The sequence below is a fragment of the Coccinella septempunctata genome, chromosome X (assembly GCF_907165205.1).
Source record: "Coccinella septempunctata chromosome X, icCocSept1.1, whole genome shotgun sequence".
Classification (NCBI taxonomy): domain Eukaryota; kingdom Metazoa; phylum Arthropoda; class Insecta; order Coleoptera; family Coccinellidae; genus Coccinella; species Coccinella septempunctata.
In genome coordinates, this window is record NC_058198.1 from 14,434,517 (window position 1) to 14,447,716 (window position 13,200).

At 36.9% G+C, this 13,200-nt stretch overlaps 1 protein-coding gene and 1 non-coding gene across 3 annotated transcripts; one reads left to right on the forward strand and one right to left on the reverse strand.

The window, feature by feature from the left end:
• Positions 1–6,128: 6,128 nt before the first annotated feature.
• LOC123322454 lies at positions 6,129–6,247 on the reverse strand. The gene has a single exon (XR_006539119.1). It is a non-coding gene; the product is annotated as a 5S ribosomal RNA (ribosomal RNA).
• A 3,793-nt stretch (positions 6,248–10,040) lies between these two features.
• LOC123321862 lies at positions 10,041–11,923 on the forward strand. 2 transcript variants are annotated; one of them, XM_044909644.1, is made up of 3 exons: positions 10,041–10,297; positions 10,502–10,639; positions 10,696–11,923. In XM_044909644.1, exons 2-3 carry the CDS (start codon positions 10,508–10,510, stop codon positions 10,951–10,953), a joined length of 390 nt encoding a protein of 129 aa, XP_044765579.1. In that variant the 5' UTR covers positions 10,041–10,297; positions 10,502–10,507; the 3' UTR covers positions 10,954–11,923. The 2 variants fall into 2 exon arrangements, 1 of the variants encoding a protein (XP_044765579.1); XR_006538960.1 differs by lacking the exon at positions 10,041–10,297 and having other exon boundaries at positions 10,481–10,639; positions 10,696–11,277; positions 11,455–11,923.
• The last annotated feature ends 1,277 nt before the right edge of the window (positions 11,924–13,200 follow it).

Consider the following 13,200-nt stretch of genomic DNA (forward strand, 5'->3'; position numbering starts at 1 on the left):
AATGCACCTTAACTGAAACTTGGCTGAGCCAAAGTATTCCCGATGAGAGCAGTTTTATTTATGGTTTTCGTGTCTTGCGAGGCGATCGTGTTGGACGTGTTGGGGGGGCGTTGGTTTCTATGTCAGGAACTCACTTTCATCGAAGAGAGAATTTGAAGACTTTGTTCTGCCTGATGGGGTTGAAATAAGAGAAATCTAAACCGACACAGCCAAGTTCTAAAAATGCCCTGAAGGACATGAGAACAAATAGATGGAACAAAAGAGTTCAAGAACTAAATACTATCGATCATTCTGCATGGAAACTGCAAAAATGTCTGAGAAGAGAAAAGACTAAAATACCACCTCTCCACGGAGAAAGAGGAATGGCATATACGAATATCGATAAAGCAGAAGCACTGGCGGACTCGATCGAAAGAGAATCGAGAATAAATTACAGACCTGATGACGATAATGACGATCTGGAAGAACTAGTAGAGAACAACGAAGAAGAAATGGACGAACCACCAGTAGACGACAAAATAGAAAAACCAACTTCCCCATTTGAAATAAAAGAGATAATTAGAAGCTTGAAAAACAAAAAAGCTCCCGGAAGTGATAAAATAACGAATGTTATGTTGAAGAAATTACCAAGAAAAGGTATAGCTGCTCTCACAAATATTGCAAACGGTATAATGAGGACTGAACGCTATCCGAAAAAGTGGAAAACTGCAGAAATCATAGTGTTCAACAAACCAGGCGAAGATAAAACATTCCCCCAAAACTACAGGCCGATAAGTTTATTGTCCGGCCTAGGAGAAGTAGTAGAAAGAGTAATCGCTAGGAGGCTTACAGAAGAAACTGAAAATCCGAATCTCATTCCAGCAGAGCAATTCGGATTCAGAAGAGATCACTCAACAGAACAGCAATTACTGAGACTCACAGAATACATAACAGAAGGATTTCAAAATAAACAAGCAACTGGTCTTGTACTACTAGATGTCGCCAGAGCATTCGACAGAGTATGGCATGAAGGATTGATTTACAAAATGAGATATGCTGGATATTCAATGAAACTGTGCAAGTTGATTAGGAATTATTTGAGGAACAGAAGATTCTACGTGAAAGTGGAAGGAGAAAACTCCACAACCAGATATATGGAAGCAGGGGTGCATCAAGGGTCAGTACTTGGGCCGTTACTGTATAACATATATATTCACGATATACCAAAATCTCCAAGGACTATGCTGACACTATATGCCGACGACACGGGAATCGCAATGCGACATCGCAAGCCAGAAATCATAGAACGAATATTACAAGAGGCTATAGATGAAATGAATGACTGGTGTATTAAATGGAAAATTAAGCTCAACGGACAAAAGAGCCAAGTGATATTACTGCAGAAGAGGAGACTAAGAACTACAACAAATCTAAAGGAGATGGAGAAGAAATCGAATGGAAAAACGAAGCAAAATATTTAGGTATCACCCTAGACAAAGGTCTAACTTGGAGAAGCCATATCAAACAAGCCGTTGACAAAACCAAGGCAGCGATGAATATGCTCTACCCGCTGATAGGTAGAAAGAGCCACATGTCAAATGAGACAAAATTGAAAATAATCAAAGCCGTTGCTAGACCGCAACTGACTTATGGATCAGGTGCTTGGGGATTCGCGGCAAAGAGCCATATACAAAGAATTCAGGCAACAGAAAACAAGCTACTACGATGTGCCATAGATGCGCCTTGGTTTGTCAGGAACAAACAGATATATCGAGAATTGAAGTGGGAAACCATCACCGAATTTATGAAGAGGAAAGCTGAAAAGTTATTCGAAACAGCGAAGGAACATCCAAACGAAGAACTCTGGAGACTAATGGACTACGATCCGGAGGAAGACAGAGGAAGAATGAGAATTTACAAAAGGAGACCGCGAGATCAATTGAGGAGAGATTGAAATGAGTACGGAAACTTATTAAAACTATACTAAGAAGAGATATCCAAAATGGACGAACATGAAAAACCCCTAGCACGACAATGTGCTAGAAGAAATTAACCGATTAAGGGATAAATGGTTTATAGGCAAATGCCCGGAACCAATAAAAAGCAGGTTAGGTTTAGTGGGTCGCGAACTCGGTAGAGTGAGTAACCCCACAGTGTTCCCTAGAAATGGGTTCCTCTGGGCCAGAGATAGAGCCCCGTGTTTTCACGGTCGCAGATTCCCCCTGCTATAAAAAAAAATGGGGTTGAACATATTTGGATCGAGCTTGAACTAGGTAAGGAGACTCTTCTGCTGGGGTCTGTTTATAAAACATCCGCGTGTAGTATTTCAAATTTTATCCGGCATTTGGATGAATTTTTGTCAGTGGTATCTTGCAGCTATGGACATATAATTATCGCGGGGGACATAAACGAAAATCAACTAGTTGACACAAATTTTACTGATTGCATAGAATCTTATGGCCTAAAACAATTCATTGATGAACCTACACGCATAACGGCCACATCACTAACTCTGCTGGATGTGATTTGTTCTAGCAGACCTGAACTGGTTATTGATTATCGAGTTATTGATCATTCGATGTCTGACCACAGGGGTGTATTTTGTAACATCAACTTGAAAAAGAAAATTGATTCCCCCAGGATAATACGTTACCGTGATTTTCGTAATTTCGACCTTCAGACTTTTTTATCGGTCTTTTACACTCCATCTATTGATGATGTTCTCTATGTCGATGGTATTGATTTGAAGATATCCACCTTTTGTCGTCGTCTTACGGAGGTATTTGATAAACATGCACCATACGTTCAATCGAGAGTTTCTAAACCGTTTGCCCCTTGGATAACGCCCACTGTGAAAAGCATGATGAGGTTAAGAGACAGGGCCCTATCAAGATATAAGCTTACAAAGAACTTAGCTGATTATAGGTACTATACTAGTCTGCGCAATGCTGTAACGTCGGCAGTACGAAGAGAGAAATTTAGTTTTATGTCCCAGGCCCGATGTAAAGGTTAAAAGTTTTTTTGGAAATCTTTCAGGTCTCTGCACACTGGTTTGAAGGTAACGGTGCCGGAATGCTTTGTTGACCCTCAGGGGTTCAGTGATTATTTTCGCTCCGTTTTTAGCCCTCCGAATGCTTGTCCTGATGCAATTGGTTATTATAGCTCTGGTAGGTTCGATCCGAATATGGAATTATGTTTAGACTTGCAACTGTGAATGAGATTCGATCTATTGTGCTTGGTCTGGGTTCGAACGCGTTGGTGACTGATGGTATATCTGCCAAAATGCTTCAATTGTCGCTCAGTGTTACTTTGCCCTTCATAACGCACATCATCAATGTTTGCATTGAGTCGGGTTATTATCCGGATGTTTGGAAGTGCTCCATTGTGAATCCTCTACACAAGAATTCTGATCCAAAAGAGCTTTCCAATTTCCGGCCACTAAGTGTGTTACCAGCTATGTCACAGGTTCTCGAGAAAGTATTATTTGTTCAGATTTATAACTACGCCACCCTCAGCGGACTTCTTGCTGACCACCAGTCGGGTTTCAGAAGAGATTACAGCACTACCACTCTTTTCTTAAATATAACAGATGACATTCTGAAATTTCTGGACGAGGGGTATGCTTCAGTGCTCGCCCTGTTAGATTTCGCAAAAGCGTTCGATATTCTGGATCATGAGTTGCTTTGTGTAAGTTACGATATTTTGGTTTTGATGAATCTTCTTTGAGATTTTTCAGATCTTATCTTATTGGCAGATATCAATGCGTTAGGTTGCGGGATGCGTTTTCGGATTACTGTCCGATAACTTCAGGCGTGCCTCAGGGTTCAATTCTTGGCCTTCTGCTGTTTTTAATATATATTGCGGATATGTATAGGGTAGTTAGGTTTGTTGTCATCTATTTTCATTGTGATGAAAAGATTTGCCTCTCTTTCCTTCCATCTTCTGTCTCTGCAATTGTCGAACGGTTCAATGAGGACTTGTCCAGAATAATGCACTATTGCACCGAATATAACCTGAAAATAAACGTGAAAAAATGTTATTATATACCTTTCTTTCCGAAAGCTCTCAATGCGGAGTTTGACATCAAAATGGGTTATGATACAATTCCATCCTCCACCTGCTGCCGAAACCTTGGGATCTTTTTCGATTGTCAGCTGAGATTCATAGAGCATGTCTCATTTCTGCTGAGGAGTTCTTTCCTAGCACTTCGATATTTATATCGAAAGCGACATTTTTTGGACCTTAAATCACGGAAGTATCTCTGAGAAACCTTAATGTTGTCTAAGTTGAATTACGGATTAACTGTTCTTTATCCATGTATTGATTCTGTCGAGAAATATAGGTTGCAGAAAATGCAGAATTCATGCTGTCGCTTCGTTTTAGGTTTGAGAAAGTACGATAGGGGGGTTAGCATTGGAATAAATAGGTTGGAGTGGCTCAGGGATGAAAATGTTTTCCGGCTTCATATGACCATTTTGGTACATCGTATTTTGGGTACGGGTATTCCTCCCTATTTGAGAGCCAAGTTGGTGTTCAGACGGGATGTTCACGATGTGGCTATAAGGCATGAGGGGAGGCTTATGCTGCCTCGATTTGGTTCAGCTATGTTTCAGCGTTCTTTCACCTTTAATGCGGTCAAGTTGCACAACGAATTTTTAATTTCGCATGAAACAATTTCTATCAGATCATTAAAATAGGAAATGAAGATGAAGCTGCTCGTGAACCAGCGTCAGCAACGGATTTGGTTTTTTTTCTTTTTTCTGGTGCACATGTTCATTTTCAGTTCATTGTATATTTCGTAATTTGTCTTTTTTCAGTGTTTTTTTTTTGTTTTTGTTTTTTCATTTGTATTCTTTATATTTTTTCATTTTATTTTTGTAACTTGTCAGGGGTTGAGTGAAGTAGCTCATGCTAGACTTCGCATCAAGTGTATTTTTGTTTTTTTTTTCCCAAATAAAAGACATCATGTCTCCGAACCTCACATTTTACTATATGTGGAATTTTCAGAGTCCGAACAAGTTTCTTATATGAAGCGTGACCTATGGTTTTTATCGTCGATTTGTGTTTGATTAGGCACGATACTACTTCCTAGTAAGTTTTCCGTTCATACCTTTGCTAATTTTTGAGAAATAAGAAAATCATGACGCTCGAACTTCACATTTTACTATATGTGGAATTTTCAGAGTCCGAACAAGTTTCTTATATGAAGCGTGACCCATGGTTTTTATCGTCGATTTGGGTTGAATTAGGTGAGATATTACTTCGTAGGAAGTTTTCCGAATATCTCTTCAATAGTTTTTGAAAAATAAGAAAATCATGTCTCCGAACCTCACATTTCACTATATGTGGAATTTTCAGAGTCCGAACAAGTTTCTTATATGAAGCGTGACCTATGGTTTTTATCGTCGATTTGTGTTTGATTAGGCACGATACTACTTCCTAGTAAGTTTTCCGTTCATACCTTTGCTAATTTTTGAAAAATAAGAAAATCATGTCTCCGAACCTCACATTTCACTATATGTGGAATTTTCAGAGTCCGAATAAGTTTCTTATATGAAGCGTGACCTATGGTTTTTATCGTCGATTCGTGTTTAATTAGGTACGATACTACTTCCTAGTAAGTTTTCCGTTCATACCTCTGCTAATTTTTGAGAAATAAGAAAATCATGTCTCCGAACCTCACATTTTACTATATGTGGAATTCTCAGAGTCCGAACAATTTTCTTATATGTAGCGTGACCTATAGTTTTTATTGTCGATTTGGGTTGAATTAGATGAGACACTACTTCCTAGGAAATTTTCCGTTCATACCTCTGCTAATTTTTGAGAAATAAGAAAATCATGTCTCCGAACCTCACATTTTACTATATGTGGAATTCTCAGAGTCCGAACAAGTTTCTTATATGAAGCGTGACCTATAGTTTTTATCGTCGATTTGGGTTAAATTAGGTGAGATACTACTTCGTAGGAAGTTTTCCGAACATTCCTTCAATAGTTTTTGAAAAATAAGAAAATCATGTTTCTTCATAAAATTGCATATTTATATACATTCATATAATTTTATGATGTGAACGGTTAATGGAGAAATGTTTGAACATTTTTAATTGTAACATTTTCAACGTGACCGAGTGCGGAAAGAAAAAAAAAAAAGCTTACAGCACGCGGTGTTCCCAAGCGGTCACCCATCCAAGTACTAACCGCGCCCGACACTGCTTGGCTTCAGTGTTCTGACGAGAACTGGCATTGTCAGCGTGGTATGGCCGTAAACGGTGTAGTTTGTGTGCATCTTATATGTAAAGGATTATTGCAATCTGTGAAATCATAAAGGAAGGCTTTTAAAAAAATAACAACACGAAGATAAGCTGGTTTCGTATAATATTACGTATGTATCGTATTCGTATATATCATGACTTAAGCCTTGCGGCTTTCACACTCCTTTCCAGAGGAAAATTCACTTATCCCAGATATCTCAGATATTAAAAGGATTAAGCTCTGTTGGAGCCCTTTCCAGGTTTTCGGGCTCGTGGTGGTGGTTGGATCCGGGTCGCTCCTCGGCTCTCTGCTGTCGGTTGGATTCCTGCTCCACCCTCACTTCCTGTCGGAGCAGACGGTGTTCATCTGCATTCCCCATGTACTTGCGTACAGTTCTCGCAGTTCCGAGCAGTACCGCCTTCTGCATGACTCTATACAGGGTCTTTCACGAGGAACCTCACCGATATTTATACGGGAAACTACTGAACGTATTTTCATGAAATTCAGCACTTATAAGTATTTCACGATGCTGATGAAATCTAAAATATTTTCAAGGCATGAGCACCTCCGGTTTTTCCGGAAATGACGTCAACTTCCGTTTTTCAAATTAGAACACCATTTTTTTATTGCAGAAATAGATTCCTTAAAAAATTTCAAGTTATTTTGATGTAACATTTTTCAGTTTTGGTTGGAAAATTCTCTCTGAGCGGGAAAATTCGAAAAAAAAATCGAAAATAGAGCTCCGCTGAAACAAGAATAACTTCGAGGTTTTTGGATGGAAAATTTTCTTTTTGGGATTTTTCAAGATGTAAGATTGATGTATTCACTTTAAAAAATCGAAATCGCGATTCATGATACAGGGGGTGAAAAAATCGCTTTCAAAGTTAGGGATGACAAAATCGTGAAAAATCAATTTTTTCAAATTAGAACCCCATTTTTTTTATGGCAGATATTGAATCTACGTTGAAAAATAATGTGAGTGTATGCATCACACCCTTGCCCTGAAGTGGATATTTTCTGAGTTATTCACAAAAAACTTTTTTTCGTCTTGAATTTTCAGCTATTTCTTTTCCCTTCACGCCAAAAAGATGAAATTTTCAGGAACTGTTACTTAAACCATGTTTTAGATTTTACTACCCTAATATGCATATTACTAGAAAAAAGTTACAGGTTGTTCCTAAATAGATGGCGAATTTTGATTCGAATTTGTATCGGAAACCTCTTTATTTCAACTAATCGGCCATCGGTTTTCTCTCCAGTGATAAATAAATAATTCCTTATGAACCATATGCAAAAACTTACCATGTTTTACATTCTTTTTTTTTAATGATAGATATCATTAATTACATCTGCCAAATTCCTCTTTTTTCAGTAGCATTTTGTGCTTACTATTAATTTGGTGATAATTCGTATTAAGTTATAAAATCGATCACTATGCTCAATTTTACCAATGAAGATTATTTAAATCTCATTCTACTTCATGGAGAATGTAATAAAGTTGTAGATAGAACGATTCGACTGTTCACTGAGAGGTTTCCTGACCGACCCAGACCAACGAGAGATACCATTAACAGAACCATGACAAACTTGAGAAATGTCGGATCTTTCGTTAAGAAAACTATACACAGAGAAAAAAGTGTAGTAGAAGATGAGAACAACGAAATTACAGTTCTTGCATATTTTCGTGGGAATCCTCAAAATTCTCTCAAAAATGCCGAGATTGATCTGGGATTATCTCAACCGAGTGTTTGGAGAATATTAAAAAAACATAAAATGCACCCATATGAATTCAATAGGGAACTGCATTTGAAGGAAACTGATTTCGTCAGGAGAACAGAGTTTTGCGAAGCTATGATGATTCGATTTGAAGAGAATGAAAACTTTGTGGACTGTATAATTTGGACAGATGAATCTAAATTCACAAAGAATGGTTCTTTCAATAGGCATAACAGTCATTATTGGGATGAAGAGAACAACCACCACTTCAGACAATGGAACTTTCAAGAGACCTGGAGTTTCAATGTTTTTTGCGCCATCAAAAATAATGCAATTCTCGATGTTCACATTTATGATGGGACTTTAACTGGTAAGATAGAACACTACACATGTTTGCATTATTTAAAGAATGTTCTCCCTTAGGAGATAGATATTCTGACATATCGACTCAAATAATTGAGCCGCTAGTACAGAACCATAATGACTTATGGTATCAACAAGATGGCGCGCCTCCACACAATTCACTCAATGTGTTAAACATCCTCTACAGGCTATTTGAAGATCGATGGTTGGCGAACAATGGTCCACATCTTTGGCCACCACGTTCTCCCGATTTAACTCCTTTAGACTATTATGTTTGGGGTAGGATAAAAAATATTGTCTACTCAACTCCTCTGACTGATAAAGAGGACTGCATAGAACGAGTCAGAAATGCGTTCAGGTTTGTTTAGATTTTTAGATTCATAGTTTTGAAACTCAATTTGGTTTTTAAACACTTTTGCAGATCTCTTCCTCCCGATGAAATAAGAAGAGCAACGCACGAAGCATTCCTGAGACGTATAAATAAATGTCTAGAAATTAACGGTCAAAACTTTGAGCATCTTCTCTAGTTATACCTGCGAGAGTTTGCCATGGTTCTCCTAATAGTAACTTGAAGTCGGTTTCAAGAAGGGGTGAAAAATCTACAGCATGGTTCAAATAACAGTTCCTGAAAATTTCATCTTTTTGGCGTGAAGGGAAAAGAAATAGCTGAAAATTCAAGACGAAAAACAGTTTTTTGTGAATAACTCAGAAATTATCCATTTTAGGGCAAGGGTGTGATGCATACACTCACATTATTTTTTAACGTAGATTCAATATCTGCCATAAAAAAATGGGGTTCTAATTTGAAAAAATTGATTTTTCACGATTTTGTCATCCCTAACTTTGAAAGCGATTTTTTCACCCCCTGTATCATGAATCGCGATTTCGATTTTCAAAGTGGATACATCAATCTTACATCTTGAAAAATCCCAAAAATGAAAATTTTCCATCCAAAAACCTCGAAGTTATTCTTGTTTCAGCGGAGCCCTATTTTCGATTTTTTTTCGAATTTTCCCGCTCAGAGAGAATTTTCCAACCAAAACTGAAAAATGTTACATCAAAATAACTTGAAATTTTCTAAGGAATCTATTTCTGCAATAAAAAAATGGTGTTCTAATTTGAAAAACGGAAGTTGACGTCATTTCCGGAAAAACCGGAGGTGCTCATGCCTTTAAAATATTTTAGATTTCATCAGCATCGTGAAATACTTATAAGTGCTGAATTTCATGAAAATACGTTCAGTAGTTTCCCGTATAAATATGGGTGAGGTTCCTCGTGAAAGACCCTGTATTGGTCTTTCGGAAACGTATGTTTTTCAACAAACCAATTGGCTTGCTCATATGTTAAGGAAGAAACACCGACTATTTTTCGACCTTTACGAGAAATATTCTTTATCTCTGCATTAGCTCTGTAGTAAGTTTGATGTAAGAGTTTACCTACGTTCATGGGGTTTAAGTTACCTATGTTCTCCTGTACAGACTCAATAATTACACAGTAGGGGCCTTTGTCTGATATTCTATACTTACAGGACAATCTGTAATTTTTTTTATTATTGTTCTCCAATTGTTGAGAAAGTCTTTCTGCTTGTGAAGCAAGTTCATCATCTCCACCCTCAAGGGCTGTTTTTCCTCAACAGTTTCAATTCTTTTCTAAGTAAATTAAAATCTCCTATATTGCTTTTGTCAATATCACACAAAGACTTTGATGCTCCAGGGGATGAGTGCCGAGACACCCGGGGATGATCCCCGGGGCTCACAGTAGACATGATAGAGTGAGGTATAGAGCGTGCTGTGCTGTGCTAACTAAATTCAAATGAGTTAACTTAACTTAAACTAATTGAACATTCCTATCAGCCAGGAAGTAACAGACACTCACCAAGGATTAGAGACACCAACACAGAAGGATGATTTGAATTTTTGGAAAGAAAACGCCGGAATCACTAGAGAGTAGCACTCAGTCGGAAGCCGGAGCTCGAATCCCTTTAGAGGTTATATAAGTTTGAAGTTTCATGTTGTTTGTCCTTTTAGTTTACTCCGAGCTAAGAATAAGTTAGTTGAGTCTTAGTCTTGAATTTATTGTCTGCATACCTCATTTTGTGATATTGTTTGTTATTGTGATTTGTGTTAGTTAATACCAATCAATCCTGACCTCGAGAATTGTTAAGCTATCTGCTAACAATGAATACTTTAAGGATGATATGAAATGCATTCAACGCGGCGAGGACAGTCTCTCATCTGGTCATCTGGAGACGTGCAATTTCGATCCCGGATTACGAATTATCAAGGCAAAAGTGAAGTCCAGCATGAAGAATAAAAGTTACGATGTTGAGGTAATTATATATTGCTTTGAAATTTATAAATAAGTACTTAAAATATTTTTCCACAGGTGTTCTTCAAGTTCAATTACGAAATTGATCATTGTTCGTGCTCATGCCCTAGAGGACAATTTATGTGCCACCACATTGCTTGTGTGTTGATACATGCCCATTATAACATTTCAACAACAGATGTTCCATGTATGTGGGTTCCTCGAGCAAATGAAGTTGAAGATCCTTGCCAAATAACCACTGATGAGTTGTTTGATCCATTAGGAGGAAGCGTCCCCCATCCTACTCAAATTCAGAGTTTCCAAGACAACCTATAGAATGTTGGTAATAACTGTGGTCTACTGTGGCTTATGAAGGAGGCTCCAAATTCTGCATCAGAAGAACAATTACTTGTATCCATAGAAGACCTGTTGCAGTAGGATGATTATCGAGGCAGTATCAATAAAATAGCTTATATTGAGAGCATGGTTGCCATCAGTGATGACAAAATTCTTGAAGTTGCTGAAAAAACGGAAGGTCAGGCACGAAGTCAGTTATGATTGATAAGTAGGAAGAATCGGCTAACTGCTTCCAATTTTGGTGAAGTATTGAAGGCAGTGCAGAGGCAGAGATTTAGTCCATCTCTCATGAAAAAATCTCAGGTAAGGTGTCCTTTGTGATTTAGATTTTCACATTTTTCATATCAAATGTTTGAATATTTCAAAATTCAGGAAATTGTGGAAAATCTTTTAATGAGTGATTTCAGGTTTTCAATCTTTTTTATCCACAATTTGCACCAAAAGAATGCATAAATGAATAATGCACTTTTTCATTTCTAGATGGATATGATTTAAAATTTGTGAAACAAATTCAGTGGGACCGACAAAATGAGATCAATTAAATGGCAAGAAAACAATAAAAACAGGTTTATGGCTGCACACATGTGAATTTTTAGGAGCTACGCCTGATGGACTCATAGACTGTGATGGGGTAATTGAGGTGAAATGTCCATATTCACTTCGCAATAGTAGTTTACGTGACAATTTGAAAAATAGTGATATTATGTTCTTTCATGATGGAGAATTCATTGTAAACAAAGAACATAATTATTATCACCAAATTCAAGGACAGCTCCACATTACAAATAGAGACTACTGCTACCTGATAATATGGACAACTGTCGACACTGCAGTTAAGAAAATTGTGAAGGATATAGACTGGGGGAAGAATATTGATATTCTGAAGCATTTTTATTTGAATGAGTACATCGAGTATATAACATCACTAACAAGTGATTGATTGGAGCAATCTTGCAATTAATAAACTAATTTTTTTGGTATCATTTGATTTATTCATTAAAATATAAAATATTCAAGAAAATATTAACCTCTTGGAAAAAACAAAATATATATTGCAAATACTTGAAAAAAAATACAGAAAAAATACGAAAATACTGTAATCTGTAAACAACTGGTGAGACTAGTATATCACAGATGATTTATCACATTAAAACTGAACAAAAAGCAATGTTTCATTCCTGTTTAGGGCATAAAAGAAAAAAAAATTATTAAATTAAAAAGAGAAAATTGAATAAGAACTTCTTCATCAAACCGACATTAAAATTTCAGTAATAAAAAAAAATGAGAAAAACGGAAGCAAGAAACTCACATCAAAATAAATGATGAATAACGGAATCGACTCAACAGAGAGATGAATGGCTCAAACTAATTTAGTCATTCATCTCTTCAATATTTTTTAAAAGGGGGTTTTGTAGATAACCAGGACACATACCGTTTGAAAAATTGCAGAGGAAAATTTTTTTAAAGATCCTGGAATAGTGTGCAATATCCGAAAATTTTTTATCCTCGCATTCACTCTCAACAACAATTCTTGCCCTGGCAATTTCGAGGGTTTTTATGCATTCATTTGCACTGAATTGTTGCGTCATCAAGAATGGGGGTATGTTGACCATCACCCCTGGTTTCACTACAACATGTATTAGAAACCCCTTGTCTGCAAGTAACATGTCGCCTGGTTCTAACAAGTCATTCAATTTACGTAGAAGAAAAATTTTCTTATCTGATGTTGAACCAGGAAACATGTTACTTACAAAAGAAATAACTCCATTGGGAGTAACTCCCACAAGTACTTTGTATGTATTCGCATGTTTATAGTGACTCTAAGTTTCCTGCTTCAATCTCATTTCGTTTGGAACTGCAATTTTTATTTCTGTTCAGTCAATCACAAGCCTACAATTAGTAAATGATGAAAAAGATTCAGGTAAAGATGGCGGCACTTTTTGTTTTGATGGGATTTTTGACATAATATTACAATCAATTGTCCTATGTATTAGAAGCACCCAAGTAAAAAAAATATTAGAAATTGTAGTCGGGCTTGTGTTAAATCTAGTGCTATGGTCTAGATGGGGTAAATTCAGTCTCAATTTCATTAATGTTATTAATAGTTGATTTTCTGGCAATATTCCTGTGACTTTCCAGCCCAAATAATATTGAAACTGGAAAGTTTCTGATAAAGCTTGGAAAGCTTTTTGGTTTGGTAACCTAGTATAAAGTTGTATAAGATCA